Source organism: Pseudochaenichthys georgianus, unplaced genomic scaffold, assembly GCF_902827115.2.
Source record: "Pseudochaenichthys georgianus unplaced genomic scaffold, fPseGeo1.2 scaffold_1137_arrow_ctg1, whole genome shotgun sequence".
NCBI classification, from domain to species: domain Eukaryota; kingdom Metazoa; phylum Chordata; class Actinopteri; order Perciformes; family Channichthyidae; genus Pseudochaenichthys; species Pseudochaenichthys georgianus.
The window spans coordinates 13,107-29,951 of NW_027262083.1; the positions used below are offsets into that span (position 1 = coordinate 13,107).

Sequence of the window (16,845 nt, forward strand, 5' to 3'; positions counted from 1 at the left end):
GGGCTAAGCCATTTCTTGGTATGGGTGTAGCCTACCCCAGCCATACCCTGGCGCTGCCGCTGGTGGCACGTATGGGGCGGGCCAGAGCCATTTAATAGAAGAGTTACGACATCTCCGTTCACTCCAATGGACCACTTTTTTACAGCAATGGCGGATCGTGGAGCCTCCCAATCGTTCCCCGGAAGTTAGCGCCAAGGCTGGCAGAGCTGTGGAGTTGCAGCATAATAGACCGTTCTTGACGGACTTTTAAAGGTAAGAAGAAGTTTAAAGATTTATATTGCGGATATTATCAGTACATCTGATTCTAATGAACATGTGTATTAAAGGATGTCAGTGGATTATCCCTAAATTAGTAGAATTAGGGAACGTTTACAGATAACAGATTAAGCTAGCATACCGAAGCAAGTTACCAACACACGTTGAACAGCCTTTCAATTGTAAATTCCGTTCTCTTAATGTCATTTCGTCCAACATGTTGAATTAGAGAAGAGGGGCTTCTAAACGGGATTGTATGCGGGGGTGGAGGGAGTTAAATATTAGATAAATATAACTTTGGTGCGTGTAAGAGTGAGTGTTTTTAGCAGAGCCATATTGTGTCCTTGTGATTCTGTTGATTATTACCTGTCTGTATAATGTTGCAGCTGATTCCGGATTGATGGCAAAGGGAGAGGGACTTAAGTGAGAGTGAAAACACAAGGTACGTTTAATACTACTGTGTTATATAAGTAAGCAAACTAAACATGTATTCTATCACTGTATTATATAAGTAATCTTGTTAGTAACCTACTGTATGGCAGGTGGAGGGGCAGTGATGTTACAGGTGGAGGAGCAAAACTGCAAGACTGCAAACTCACAAGACAGAGAAATCAAGGTGTGTTCTCCAGAGAAGAGGTTGATTTCACTTCAATTTTTTTATTTCATATTTAAAAAAAAAACTTGAGAACTGTAACCAAGACAACTGTAACATGAGTAGAGAGCCACCAAGGTTTTTCAAGTCCCTCTCTTACTCCATTTTGCCAACCCAAACTTCCAGGTACATGACGGGACACCTTGCTTGTTTTTGTTGTTTGCGCTCCTCTGGCTGGGTGCTGGCAGGGGGGGGCAGTGATGTTACGGGTGGAGGGGCAGTGATGTTAGCTGGGTGCTGGCAGGTGGAAGAGCAATGTTTAGTCCAAATATTTCCATTGCAACGGCTAATGGAAATGATTGCAGCTGTGGATCTGTTTGGGGGTTGCTGGATGTGGTAGCTTGGCTGCTGTTGTTCATTTTCACCTTTTTGGATTGGCTCTTGCTTCCAAATGGCCATCTTTTAATTTGATTTTTTTTTCTGTCATTTCTGATTTGTTTGGCCTCAATTCTCAGCCTCAGCCGTATGAATCTTCTAATGATTTGTGTCTCCTCATCCCTTCTTCCCTCAATCTTTGAGACTAATGTAAGTAGAAGACATGGCACTGTACATTTTCGAACATTTTAAATATTATACCACTTAAAAATAACAAATATTACTTTTGTTACTAAGAGTTCATACTTATTATACCTGTGTCACCTTTCACACTATAGCTGTGATCATGAGCGATGGGCTTTGTAGATACAGGTCCCGGGGTGAATCGTGGTGCAGGGACCCTTCTCTTTTTGACCACAGGGCGATGCACGGAGATGGTGGGTATAGCCTCTGCTCTCAGCCTAGTCTTGCCCTTTTTTGTCTTGACAAACTGGTCTGCATCAAAATGTGCCTGCGGACGCGGAGTGACTTGAGGTTACTTCACACACAGAACAACTCAGTTTTGTCTGCTCACATACATATTCCATAGTGGTTGAATACACAGTATTAGGAAACACTTTATACTTACTGGACATGTTATACTCATTATATACTGTATATAAAACATGACCAAGAATGTGAGACAACTTTATAGAAATTCATATCACATCTGTTACTGATGCCATTTGTCATACTTTGTTAAACTCACAAATAATAAAGTTCCATAACTTCAGTTGGGAACAGAGACCACACCTTGTCTCCCCAAGGCATTTCCCATCCAATAGGTGTGCTGTGTGTATAACCCTTTCTCCTGTCTGTTACTCCCTCTCTCAGCACAAGAACCAGAGGGGGATTCAATGGAGCCTGAATACCTGCACTGAGACCCTCACCCTGCACCCTGAGTCTCAACTCTGTGTTTTTCAAGCCTTTCCCTGTTTTTTTGTATTAAACAAAACATTAAGCTTTCCCAATGGTGTGGTTTTCGTTTTGTGAAAAAGTGCAAATGCAGTGTTTGTATATAAATCACATATTTTGTTGCTGTTGGTCGTGAAATTGCTCCTGCTGACTTGAGCCAGCCATTTTTTCCTCCGCTCTGTGTCAGTGGGGAAGCCGTACATTCATACTCCTTTCTCTGAGCGATTTGAGCATCCCCAGGCAGCACAGCACACCATGGTGGCGACTAGGAGGCAGCACAGCAAACCAGGACAACACGGAGGAAAAGGCACCGACAAACTGCATGATATGCTATTCAATGTTTATTGAATTCCATGTATTTGCAATGGAAGTTCCTAAAACAACACATTTAACATCATCATCATGCTGCTGCTGCTGCTAGTCCTTTGATAGTCACCTGTCGGTCTCCTGTCCTTTCTGAAAGCCATAAAGACGACATTAGTCATTTAGATAACTCGTGTCCTCAGTTACCAGGGGATTACTGAAACTACCATGAATTTAAGAAAATGGTAGAAATGAATCCAATCTGAATTTTAAAGTATTACTTTAGATCGCCTCCCTCTAAATGTATCAATAAACATTAGAAAGTAATGCTCCTGACTACCATACAAGTTTAAGAAGATAATATTGGTTTGAAAGAATTCAAAGCTATAAATAAACAGCAACAGGCTCTTTAACCAAGGCACTGTTAGCCACATGTAAACTAGTTGTTCCCACTAATCCTAATATTATCACTTAATATTAGCAAATTCTATTTTATTTTTTAAAACATATTGATGTAAATACATACACATATTGATTTGTTGTATAAATATTGCAAATCAAAAACTTTATTCACTAATAATTACCAAAAATCGTAGTTCTATCTCCTGTTATCAATGCATTCACATTGCCCGCCATGAACTTCCGGGGAACGATCCCTCGTCTACATGAACCACGTGACGATAACCGTTTTTGGACTTCCGGTGTCGTAACTCTTCTATTAAATAGCTCTGGGGCGGGCCATTCTGCACATGCGTTAAATGCGTTAAATATTTTAACGCAATTAATTCAAAAAATTAATTACCGCCGTTAACGCGATAATTTTGACAGCACTACTTTTCATGCATGAAAATTGTCAAAATTCGGCTTCATTCCCGAATGTCCTAAAACGCCTCCATTGGACTCCTTTCTTAAACATAACATCACTATGGAACAATCACGCTCCTATTGGCTAGCACTCCAACATATTGTACGTGATAGGCTAAGGGGCGGGACATCTCTAAGCGGTTGACCAATCACAACAGAGCCGGCCAGCTAACCAATAAGAGCAGACTGGGCTCTGGTTTCAGACAACACTTTCACAAGGGTGAAAAGAGGTGCTGCAGCACAGGCAGTATGAGAAAAAGACTTGAGTATTATTCAGACACAACAATATATGTTTTTGCTGCATCTCCCCTGTGAGTCATCTGTGGCTGCAGTGTGCTTTGTTGTGTGTGTGTGTGTGTGTGTGTGTGTGTGTGTGTGTGTGTGTGTGTGTGTGTGTGTGTGTGTGTGTGTGTGTGTGTGTGTGAGGTGATGGTAGGCAGCTGAGGTAAGTTATGTGGAACTGAAACCATCTGGTTTTCTCCTCACCACAATGAACAATCATAACATCCCACTACACGCACGCACACACACACACACACACACACACACACACACACACACACAACACACACACACACACACACACACACACACACACACACACACACACACACACACACACACACACACACACACACACACACACACACACACACACACACACACACACACACACACACACACACACACACACACACACACACACACAGGATGCTGGTCGATATGTACGTCCTGGTTTCCACCTGCTTCTATAGAATAGACGATATCTGCACAGCAGCTGCATTTACAACATCCACAAGTAAGAATATTAACACGTGATATGGGAAATAGACAATTAACATAAAGTCAAATCACTATAGAAACATGTTCAAGACGGTAGTTTCAGACAAAAAATCTGTGTACCCTAAAAATGGAGCAGCAATAAAAGTCTTTATTGAAGCAGCATTGCAAAGATTTACATCAAAATAATACAAATATAAAGTTATTTTGATGAAAACGTATTTTAAGAAAGCAGACTGTAAGGCATTATACTTAACGGCTACACGTGAAGCAGGCAATCAAGACTTTGGTTTGAATGATGGTCTGTTCCCTTTTTGTCAACATCTGATGAAAGTAAATCAGCGGCTTTCCTTTCCTAATAAAAGGATCTTCTTACATCACCTCAATATACTGCATTTCTCCTCCGATGTTCCTCCTAATTGAACTATTTCCTGGACCAACAGTTACCTGGATGATGAAATGATGACAGCATCAGTCTTAATAATACCCATAATCCTCTGCTACGGTACTACAGCAGGTGTAGTTCCTACCCTTATGCACATCTTAATATATCACAATGAGCAGCCATAATAATATCTGATTACTTTAATTAGACAGAAAGCCAGACATCTTCCGCTCTGCAATATATAAACGCAGTATTTCACAGAATCACATAAAATACTATAAATATACAACTTTCATTACATGTATACAAGCATATGAATCTTTACGGCAGACATACAGCGTATACATGTAAACACTAGGGAGGCTCAAATGTCCGCACGCACGCACGCACACACGCACACACGCACACACACACAGTGTTACATGATGGAGCAGGTGAAGCCGCAGCAGTCCTTCAGCAGAGTTTTATTGAAAAATGGCAGCGATGTCTGCTGCGATTTGGACGCCACCTTCTGATCTGGCAAAACACCTGAGAGTGAAGGAGAAGGGAAGTCAAGTCTTTGATCAGACACACCGTACTGTGTTTCTCTACCTTTACATTTAAAGTTATATTATGTACTAATACTTCTCCAGACTGAAAGGTGCCCTTATTCTGAAAAACCAACAGATAATGTGCTCTTATTCTGAAAAACAAACTGATAAAGAACCTTTATTCTGAAAAACAAACTGGTAATGTGCCTTTATTCTGAAAAACAAACTGGTAATATGCCTTTATTCTGAAAAACAAACTGGTAATATGCCTTTATTCTGAAAAGCAAACTGGTAATGTGCTCTTATTCTGAAAAACAAACTGATAATGTGCCTTTATTCTGAAAAACAAACTGGTAATGTGCTCTTATTCTGAAAAACAAACTGATAATGTGCTCTTATTCTGAAAAACAAACTGATAATGTGCTCTTATTCTGAAAAACAAACTGATAATGTACTTTTATTCTGAAAAACAAACTGATAATGTGCTCTTATTCTGAAAAACAAACTGATAATGTGCTCTTATTCTGAAAGACAAACTGATAATGTGCTCTTATTCTGAAAAATAAACTGATAATGTGCTCTTATTCTGAAAAACAAACTGGTAATGTGCTCTTATTCTGAAAAACAAACTGATAATGTGCTCTTATTCTGAAAAACAAACTGATAATGTGCTCTTATTCTGAAAAACAAACTGATAATGTACTTTTATTCTGAAAAACAAACTGGTAATATGCTCTTATTCTGAAAAGCAAACTGGTAATGTGCTCTTATTCTGAAAAACAAACTGATAATGTGCCTTTATTCTGAAAAACAAACTGGTAATGTGCTCTTATTCTGAAAAACAAACTGATAATGTGCTCTTATTCTGAAAAACAAACTGATAATGTGCTCTTATTCTGAAAAACAAACTGATAATGTACTTTTATTCTGAAAAACAAACTGATAATGTGCTCTTATTCTAAAAAACAAACTGATAATGTGCTCTTATTCTGAAAGACAAACTGATAATGTGCTCTTATTCTGAAAAATAAACTGATAATGTGCTCTTATTCTGAAAAACAAACTGGTAATGTGCTCTTATTCTGAAAAACAAACTGATAATGTGCTCTTATTCTGAAAAAATGAACTTTTTTAGTAGTGAGTTTACACTGACAGCCTCGTGAACGAATGACAACTTTATTACAGACTCAGGGTCCACATCATGGCTGGACTCACCTTTTGAAGCCAATGTCTTGGGAAATTTGGAGTGTAGGAAGGCTGCCATTTCTCTGTCCTCTTCCCTTTCCCTGTGGAGGAGAATATGCCCTTGTTTTTTATTTGCCAAGTATGTGGTTCTAATATTTTCTTAATCATGGTAAATGTCACTCGGTTGCATTTTGTGAGAAACCGAGGAGATGGGCACGACCCACAAATCCTCAGGAAAGGATTTTAATCTACTGTGAGAGGAGTGAACCCACAGCACACCATCCTCTACCCAGTTTGTTTTTCACAAACACGTCAATAATGCAGGATTCCGCAGTCTGAGTCCAATCAAAATGTCACTCAAAACTGCTTATCAGTGAAGGCAGCTAACAATAGCACCACAAACAACAAATCTGAGCGACGGTGGACCTGTTGTTAGCATTTAGTGTGAATGTGATACAACGATAAAATAATAACTTTGTAAAGGGCCAAATAATAATAATATTAATTGTTTTTTTAATAGTTATTGAATATTGGAACTTTTTACTAAGTATAGACATAGTTGTCCAGTATAGAAATACAATACTGCATTGAATTGGCATCATTAGGTCAGACAATTTGGAAGCTATTGAATAAAATCCCAACTTTTCAATAATTAAACTGCTTAATTTTAATTTGAATAACTATATAAAATAGAAAAATACACTATATCCCATAAAAAACAAGTGTGTCCTATGTTGTATTCACAATGCTGCCTTCAACTGGAGTTGAAGGGTCACATAACCTGGAAGCTATTGAATAAAATACAAACGTTAAACTATTGAAAATGCTACAGTATTAACAGAAAATAGATAAAACACACTAAAATCCTTTAAAAAAATAAATGTGTCTTACTTGGTTAGTAACATATGACAATTCTGCATTGAGTTAGAGTCGAAAGCTCACATGACATAGAAGCTATTAAAATCAATCCTAGTTTTCAATAATAAAAATCCTACATTTGTACAACAATGTTCATAAAAAGTAAAAAAAGCGGTAAAATCCCATTAAAATCGGAGTGTCCTACTTGTCTTATGTAGTCATACAATGCTGCATTTATTTGGATTAATTAAAGTGCATGATATGGAAGTTTTTGAAATAAATTGATAGTTAGTATTTGTCCAGGATATTCTCATATGGAAACTCAAGTTGCAGAGAAATGGTAAGTTGTTGAGGAAAATCAGACTTGTAATCCTTAAAAAAGGCAAACAAGCCCCGAGCCTGTTTTTCAGGTCGAAAATGACATTCCCAGAACAAATTACCATATCTTCTCTTCTAAAGGGGTTACATTAATAATCTTTTTTCTCAAAGTAATGATACACCTGTGAGTTGGATGTAGAAGAGTCAGAATTAATATAGATGTTTTTTATTTTAAAGAAAATTCGGATTGAACATAAAAAACTGTAAATTATAGTGTCAGTCTAATTTTTTTTTTTACTTATAATGAAAACTACCCTTGGATGATGGTAAGGTAGACTAACAGCTTTAGGAATCCAAAGTACAACATATAATAAGTACCCTGAATCAAGATTGATGCAAAAACAAGTGACATTTGCCCTTTTTAGAGAGGTTCAGCAAAGAAAACTCCACCTCTGAGGTGATTTGGGTGGAAATGGGGGTTTTACCGTTTCTCTGGAACCCATTGGTTGATTTTGGTGATTGACAACTCTTTTTGACCGTTAGAGCCAATAGAATCGAAGGGGAATCCCCCCACTCACACACACGGTAAAAACAAAAAAGGTGGGGGCTTTGCGCATGCAGTTTTTCATCAGAGTGAACCTATCTCTCGCTCTGACATCTGGAAACGGAAAAGCAGGTTTATTTCTCATGGATTATCAGGAATCATTTCAAAGTGACACAGACACATTGGATTAACCTATGGATTAACTTCAGCTGCGTTTTTATCGTTTTAATGCCATTGAAGACCACTTTTGACCAGACAACGACCAAGGTGAGCCATGTTTGCTGTTTTTAGCTACCTAGCGCCACATGTTTTGATGTCTGTTCTTGTTAATAGCTTCGCAAGGTCTTATCATGGAGTGATGAAGTATGTACCCATCGATTCTGTGTCATCTCACGATCAGATCGATGGGTTGTACGTGCAGCTGCGATAAGTAATAAGGGTGTTATGAGTGAGTTTCTGTGCAACACTCCGTTAGCATTTTTCGCTCGTGGATAATTCATAGGCAGAGCGTTAGCTTTGTGAGTTTTTTTGAGAAAAGAAAAAGAAAAAAGATCAGTTAGCTGAGTTTCTTCCCGTTACATGGATATAAAACATTCATAGTTTATTGAATATTAAGATGCCCTCAGATGCTGTTTCCTGCAGATGACGCGTTTTCCCCCGGTATAGCAACCCAGTCTCAAGGCATTTCGTGTTATAGTCACAACATTTAATCTATTGATTCGTGTTCAGCAACACCATTTCCCCCTCTTTTTTTTAAAAGCTATGTATTTCTATTGGTAATGTGTTTCGTGCCTGCAGCACGTCTTTTTGTCCGTTTGGGTCTTGGAAGACCGGAAGCTGTGAGGTTCATAAAAACATGTTCTTACTCAATATCAAGCCACGATTATTGTTTTTATTTTAAATCGTATAATGCCGGACCGTTTTTGTCGTCTGTGAGGAAAAGAAATGGGGCTCAGAGCCTCAAAATACTGAAATCTGTATTTTTATAAATCTTTTTTTCCTTCTAATTTGTTATTATTTTTTAAATAACACACTGTTATTTACTCACCAATAACACACAATTATCCTTGCTTTTATTTATTTGTTACACAGCCATAATAACATCAGTAATATCTTTAAAAACTACAAGTCCTTTTATATCAGCTGTGCACCGTTATGGTGTAAATATAACCTATCTACGAATGAGATCAAATGTAAAAGTCAGCTGAATTAGTGTTGATACTGCAAGGAGACGTATTGTGTGAAGAGAAATTGAAGATGTTGTTTAATTGTTGATATATTTATGATCCACGTCAAGTATTCAGTTTCGGCGGCATTTCTTCCAGTTTTTCCAAAGGTCTTCTCATCAGGGCTCTCTAAATAAAGAACTACGGCAGATCTGTAATATGTAATGCAGCCGAACCGTGTATTACAATGCCGTTATGTGATGACTTTCAAAGAGAAAAGCAAGAACAATCGGAATAAAGTATTATTTTCTTTAAAAAAAAAATGTTTTTCGGATTTCATATTGCAATAACACCATATCCCTACATGCATTGCGGCTAAAACATCCAATCAGCGAGCTTAAACCATAGCTGAGGATCTTGGGTTATCAGTTCAGTGACTGTGTATCACAATGATGCTCGAAATGTCCCTTATAGGCCTACTTCTGTTTCCGGTTATTTTCATCTTTAAATTCAGTTCCTGACGGATGCCAAAAAAGCCAGAGATTATGGAATTAAACAAATAAATAAAAGCAAGGATAATTGTGTGTTATTGGTGAGTAAATAACAGTGTGTTATTTAGAAAATAATAAGAAATTAGAAGGAAAAAAAGATTTAAAAAAAATACAGATTTCAGTATTTTGAGGCTCTGAGCCCCATTTCTTTTCCTCACAGACGACAAAAAAAGTCGACATTATACGATTTAAAATAAAAACAATAATCTTGGCTTGATATTGAGTAAGAACATGTTTTTATGAACCCCACAGCTTCTGGTCTTCCAAGACCCAACCGGACAAAAAGACGTGTTGCAGGCACGAAACACACTACCAATAGAAATACATTGCTTTTAAAATCGTTCCGTGTGACACGAAAAAAAGGGGGAAATCGTGTTGGTGAACACGAATCAATAGATTAAATGTCGTGACTATAACACGAAATGCCGTGAGACTGGGTATAGGGGGTGCGGTGTAGAAGAGGTTAATAAAAACTCCCAGAAACCCATTGTTTTGTAAACAGAGTGCAGTGTAATGTCTGCAGAGCCTCAGAAAAACCTCACTAAGTCAAAGTCTCTTTTCCAATCGATTGATTTAATATCCTCACCTCAGCCTTTCAAACTCCACATCGTCCACCAGGAAGTCTCTGGTCTCCACTAGCTTGTTGATCTGCTGCAGAAGCTCCTCTTCCCGCTTTCTGTCTCCATTGGATTTATCATTTTCTGTTTAAAAATCACATAATCCTTACATAAAATACAGCCTCCAGTGTTAACATAATTAAGAATTATATTCCTGGTCTGTTACAGTCAAAGCTATATTTCACAGAACAGAAGATGTAATACTCTATTTATTATGTTTATTAATGGGGTGTGTATAACCTAATTTCCCATGTAAAACTGATTAATTGTAAATAATTGAACAAGCTAATTTCCATAGGAGAACAGCTTGCCTCGTTAAATTGGCATAACGAGGCTGTGTTTGCAGCTAGATGCTAATCTCTGCGAGCTAGCATGACTGTGAAACACAGTGACTGACCATGCTAACTTGTTGATGTTTAGCAGACAGCTTACAGCTATTATGTTAACGTCTTGTAAGAAGATACAAATCTAATGTCAGGCTATAAAGGAACTACAGCACGGTCACATGACTTCACATCACCACGCTAAGCTAAAAGAAGCTAATGTTTCTATCTTTCTTAAGCGTTGAGGGTCAACTAAGTGTGATTTTAGCCTAAAGTTGGACTAACAGAGATCCTTCAGATTGTTCCCATTTTCAATTCATCAAAAAAACGAACAAAGATGTCTTAGATGAGTCCTATTAACAATCATAGGACCGCAGTTTGATATAGCCACTTATGCTAACTCGATGTTAGCATCCAACTGCAAGCTAGTCACTTTCTTTCTTCTATTCTTTGCCATTTTCTATCAAATAAAAACACTTAGTAGCATAATAGGCAGTCCAAATAGACACTTTTCATATTTCAAATACTTGTTTTTGGAAAAGCATGCTTATAATTGCTACTTAGCAGGGAAAAAAGGTAAAGTTGAGCTCGCTAGCATGGCAATGAAAGACAGTTCTAAAGCTAGCCTCCTAATCAGTTTCGTACGCCTCTTTAGCAACATTTTTATTTAAAGCATAACCATCTTCTACACTAGAGCAGTCATCTAAATCTTAATGAATATTAATGTGGAATATGAGACTTTGAGTTTATTCAGACAGTAGACATTATATAACCAAAGCTCAAGTGGAACATGGGAAAGCCTTGAGAGGATCGTTCTCTGTGTTTGAGGTGAGGTAATTGCATGTGAAAAGTTTTTGTATTCAGCTTGTACAGAACATGTGTTGAAATCCCTCCAGTCTTAGTCTCTAAGGTAACTGCTGGTCAGAAAAAGACATTGCTACGGTTTCGCTGGCATCTCTTCAACGATAACACGGCAAATAATAACTGAATTCGACATTTCCTGCAGGTTTAAAAGATGTAACAGTAAGAGAGTGACTCGTTTTTCATTTACCTTGAATCGAGACAAGTTTCTGCAGCTCTGTCTTCAGCCTCGTGATTTCTTTGCAGAGCTGAATGTCGTCCATCCTGAGTGGAAAACAGACAAACAAACAAATATTTGGCAGGAAAACAAGTTATATCTATGCCTCTTCTTTAAAAACACAACACGGATATTGTGTCATGGCAGCAAAGCAATTTCCTTCCCATACAAACACAAGTGTGAAATTGACTTAAACAGAAACACACTGAGAGCGATGTCCGTGAGATTATTAGCTGGAAAAACACGGCCACGCTGCCCTCGGTGAAGAATCACAGCTGACCGTATCTGATCTAATTTCACCGTCAAACATCAGGAGCTGTCACACCAGTGTTTGTGTGTGTGTGTGTGTGTGTGTGTGTGTGTGTGTGTGTGTGTGTGTGTGTGTGTGTGTGTGTGTGTGTGTGTGTGTGTGTGTGTGTGTGTGTGTGTGTGTGTGTGTGTGTGTGTGTGTGTGTGGCCTAGCATTACCATCCTTGTGGGGACCTACATCTGTTTACACAGTCACATGTGGGGACTGACTTCCCTTATGGGGACATAATGGAGGAATCATTAATTTTAGGGTGAAGACTTGGCTAGGGTAAGGGTTAGGCATGAGTTGGTTATGGCTAAGGTTAGGATACGTCTCCAGGAAATGAATGTAAGTCAATGTAATGTCCCCTGAAGTGATGTATACTTGGTATGCGTGTGTGTGTGTGTTTGAGTCTATGTGTATGTGAGCTGTTATTATAGTGATGGCATAAACAGGGAAATGACTGTGATTGAAAAATGGCCTCTCAGCTTTTGGTCAATAACAAAAATAGGGTTCACTTCAGTGTCCTTCAGCAGAGGGTATTATATATTTCAGGATGAGCAAAGTGCTGCCAGTTTGGAGAGTTTATTTAAAATGTTACTGCATGAGAGTCTTCTTTGTGTCACAGTGAGTCGCAAAAGCCGCAAATCAACGGCCATGCGAGCAGCTCTGTTGCAATGCTAACCTGCTAATGGGCCTGGCTAGCAGTTGTTAAGTAGTAATGATTAAAATGAAAGTCAGTATCAGTTATCTATCGAAAAAACTCTCCAGTCTTGACAAACATGGTGGACAGACCAAAGACTATAAAAAGGGACTGACCAATCAAAAGAAAGACATTAATAATCCTAAAAAAAGTGGAAAACATAAACATAAATCCAATCAGTGACACCATGAAGGTTTGAAAAAGTGAAGCCATGTGGCAGTGCCTTACATCTGCCTTCTTTTAAATGGGCTTTTCAACTGATAGCAAAATCATTTTATGGTCTCAATCGCTAGTTCAAAGTCTTTGTAAAAATATTGACCCATTCAGTGTAAAATAGGCGATATGTCAGGGTCTGCAACACGTTGATTGCCTAAACGTTTATGTCCAGCATTCGGTTGTACTAAAAGACACATAAAGGAGTTGGCTGTTCATTTTTTTCATTACTCTGTCCTCTTCTTTCATCTACCAACTCTCCCCACAATGGTTGAGCTTCAGTTATTGTATTTGTTTCACTTGATACAATACATTTCGTTACATGCAGGAAAACAACATGATTGATAGTGATGTTGAGCATCCCTTTGTTAGCCTCTGGATGCAGAGGATTATGGATCAAAGTGAAAACATGATGTGTGAAACTGAAAGGCTAAAAGACCAGTAACATTAAAGACTGGAGGCAGCAAAAACAAAACCTGAAGTCATTATTCTCTGTTTCTCTGATTCATCTTTTGGCCGCATTATGCAGAGCTGGTCGCTGGTCTCATGTGTCGAAATAACGAGGACGGCATTGACCGAAAAAAATTGAAATAATTAAAAGAAAGGATAAGAGAGAGAACAGAGAAACGGGCATCCTTTGAGATCTGGAAAGAACATGTGTGTATGTCTCTGTGTGTGTGTTGTGTGGCCTAGCATTACTATACTTGTTGGGACCTACATCTGTTTACACAGTCCCTTGTGGGGACAAAATGGAGGTCCCCACAAGGGGAATCATTAATTTTAGGGTGAAGACTTGGTTAGGGTTAGGGTTAGGGCAGTGTTTCTCAAACTTTTTCATACCAAGGACCACTTAACCAAAAAAAAAACACTCGCGGACCACCTAACTCCACAAATATCCCAAAACACATCGTTTTTCTAGAACAGATTATAAATCGCCTGCAAATTGTACAAACAAGTGGCAACATGTGTGATGAATGTGTTGCCCTGGGCTTTATCATGCAATAGAAAGTTAAACTTAAGCTCGCTCCATTGCGGAGATATTCCCGCGAGAGTGCGGAAAACTTAAATGTATTTATTTATTTAAAATGTGAAATGTTACCAATATACTCACGGACCACTAGGGGGCGCTCACGGACCACCAGTGGTCCGCGGACCACACTTTGAGAAGCACTGGGTTAGGATAAGGCATGTGTTGGTTATGGTTAAGGTTAGGATAAGTCTCCAGGAAATGCATGTAAGTCAATGTAATGTATACATGGTATGTGTGTGTGTGTGTGTGTGTGTGTGTGTGTGTGTGTGTGTGTGTGTGTGTGTGTGTGTGTGTGTGTGTGTGTGTGTGTGTTGGTATTCTGCTCAGAGTTAAAGCCCTGCTGTTTTCCTCACACACTCTTTGCCGTCGTGCACATGGCTGCTCTCTTTGACAGTCACAGTGTTTCGTCTCTGTTTCCTGAGGGGCTGCTGACAGTATGTCGGTTTATTCAGATCCCTGCACATATTTTTTCAATTTCACATGTGTTGTTCTGTGTTTGATTGTCTGTCTTTCCTAACCACTTTTCCTTAACCTCACCGGGGTCATCCCAAGAAAGACTCTTCTTGGGAGTAATCTTGGCTCGTAACTCTGTCAGTGTCCTTTTGTTTGTGTCTCTCTTATTTTAAATGTGCAATTCTTACATGTATCTCAGCTCGGATTCCCTCCGTACCAAAATGTCTCTTATCCGCTCAATTTTGCTCAGCTCTCCTTCGATGTCCTCGGTCGTAATCGTGGAGTCCGCCATGGAAACAACATCCTCTGCTGGAAAACAAACAACAACAAAACACGTTTTTTTGGGCCTGATAACGGGATAAGTAGAGATACACATATTCATAATTCTACTACTATCATCAAACCATTGACACAACATCAATATGAAGCAACTACGGTAAACTACTGTATTTTGACAATTTAAAAGAAAACATGGTGGACAGTTGACCCTAAAAAAGGCATTTGGACATTTCAGGTGAAGTAAGTGGCTCTGTTATGCTGATGTTCAGGTGTATATCAGTATGTAGTGTCTCTACTGGGACACGTCTCCATGCTTTAATGTTCAAAAAGCTCTTTATTTTTCTCACACTGCCTGTGCTGCAGCACCTCTTTTCACCCTCTGTCTGAAACCAGAGCCCAGTCACAGGGATGTTTGCCTTTACAGAACATGTACAAGCACTAAAACCTATATAACACACTACAGGAAAGGAAAAAACTCCAAGGCACCTTCAAATCTTCCCTGGAACCAATTCACCATCCCGCTCTGACCAAACCTCCGTGTACTTCCTCCCACTAATTCCTCAAGCATCACTAAATCAAATTAAATACAATTTAGTAAAATAGCTGCACTTCCCCTCCTCCTCACGATGAGTCTCCGATCAGCTTTTAATTACCAGACCTCGTGTGAAAAGACAATCGCACACACTGGATCACCGGGGATTTCATCTACACACACACACTCCCCAAACACACACACACACACACACACACACACATCTGCTGAATCCACAACTTAATTAATGTGTATTATCACAGCCATGCACGCACCCACCCACACCCACGCACTTGCGCGCGCACGCCCGCCCGCGCACACTCACTCACTCACTCACTCACTCACTCACTCACTCACTCACTCACTCACTCACTCACTCACTCACACACACACACACACACACACACACACACACACACACACACACACACACACACACACACACACACACACACACACACACACACACACACACACACACACACACACACACACGCACACACACACACACGCACACACACACACACACGCACACACACACAGAAGTATAAGTAGTGATACCACAGTGTAGACATACTTTGTTACAAGTACAAGTATTGCATTTAAATGCAAGGTAAGTATAGAAGTCTTAGTATCAATATAGATAAGATATACGTTTTTATTTGTATATGATTTATTGTTATATTAGTTGAATGCTCAATTCTGATTGGTCAATTTGGACATTCCAGAGGTTGTTAATTTTCCAATGTATTCTAAAAATAACTTTTTTTAATTGCAAAGTACATTTTTATTATTTTATTGGTGGTGTAAATGTGTTTCCATAGCGACCTGATGCTTTAATTATAATATCTGCAGAAAGTTGGGGCCATGCACACACCGCTTCTTTTGCTAATGACTTAAAACAGCAACATAATGAAAGCACGCATCCAGTGAAATATAAACACAACATGACTTTCAATTATAACTCACTTGATTTCTGCGTCGCTCCCTCCACCTGCGTCTTCTCCAAAGAGCCGTACTGCTTTGAGGATCTTCTCTCCTTGTCCATATTGTTAAAAAAATATGCTGCTGTTTCAGGACTCTGCGACACAAAGATCTGCAGCCTGAAAACTATGTGTAAGATACCGACCAAGTGCTCTGTGTGAGGGAATATAACGCTAGGAGCTGCAAACATATGCTCACACACTCCTTCCCCATACACTGGATAAATGGAGCTCCTTCCTATAACACAGGTTGATGCTCTGCAGGACGCCACCTGCTGGAAGAACCGCAGCATGACGAGAGGTGACGAGAGGGAAGTATATTTGAGTGGTGGTATACAAAGATATTCAGATCCTTTACATGTCTCTAGTGTCTCACTTAAAATTATGAATAAAAAAATGCTGAAAAAAAGTTAATGATTTTCCTTGAAAAAGAAAAATCCAAATTCTGAGAAAAGTCACAGTTTTAAAAAAAAAAAGTTAAAATATTGGAAGAAAGCTGGAAACCTATACAGATAAAATCTTAAATTTTAGAAGCAAAACAGAAAGATTAGCACAACAGTTAAAAGGATAAATGTAAAAGAAAAAATATATGTATTTGTTTTTGGGTGCACTGTCCCTTAAAGTCAAGATCTCTGAAAAAAGTCAAGATTCTGAAGAAGTTTAACATTCTGAGAAAATTCTGAAA

General features: G+C 38.8%; 1 protein-coding gene and 1 long non-coding RNA gene across 2 annotated transcripts; one reads left to right on the plus strand and one right to left on the minus strand.

Annotated features, from left to right (window-relative positions):
* Positions 1–653: 653 nt before the first annotated feature.
* Positions 654–2,188, plus strand: LOC117440699 (uncharacterized). The gene is made up of 5 exons (XR_004551300.2): positions 654–697; positions 798–871; positions 1,363–1,432; positions 1,561–1,659; positions 2,096–2,188. It is a non-coding gene; the product is annotated as an uncharacterized lncRNA (long non-coding RNA).
* A 2,123-nt stretch (positions 2,189–4,311) lies between these two features.
* On the minus strand, positions 4,312–16,363 carry LOC117440701 (bMERB domain-containing protein 1-like). Its single transcript, XM_034076935.2, has 6 exons — positions 16,147–16,363; positions 14,555–14,675; positions 11,652–11,725; positions 10,247–10,361; positions 6,254–6,324; positions 4,312–5,036 (listed from the first exon to the last, which is right to left on the minus strand). The coding sequence occupies exons 1-6, from the start codon at positions 16,349–16,351 to the stop codon at positions 4,927–4,929; spliced, it is 696 nt and encodes a 231-aa protein (XP_033932826.1). The 5' UTR covers positions 16,352–16,363; the 3' UTR covers positions 4,312–4,926.
* Between the last annotated feature and the right edge of the window lie 482 nt (positions 16,364–16,845).

Bases quoted from the DNA above. Each gene is read 5' to 3' on its own strand.
- LOC117440701 (XM_034076935.2), bottom strand. From the start codon at position 16,351: ATGTTTGCAGCTCCTAGCGTTATATTCCCTCACACAGAGCACTTGGTC. The intron at 6,325-10,246 runs GTGAGGATATTA...TCTCCTCCACAG, and splicing joins GTGGAGTTTGAAAGGCTGAG to GGAAAGGGAAGAGGACAGAG. The intron at 5,037-6,253 runs GTGAGTCCAGCC...CTTCACTCTCAG, and splicing joins CAAGACATTGGCTTCAAAAG to GTGTTTTGCCAGATCAGAAG.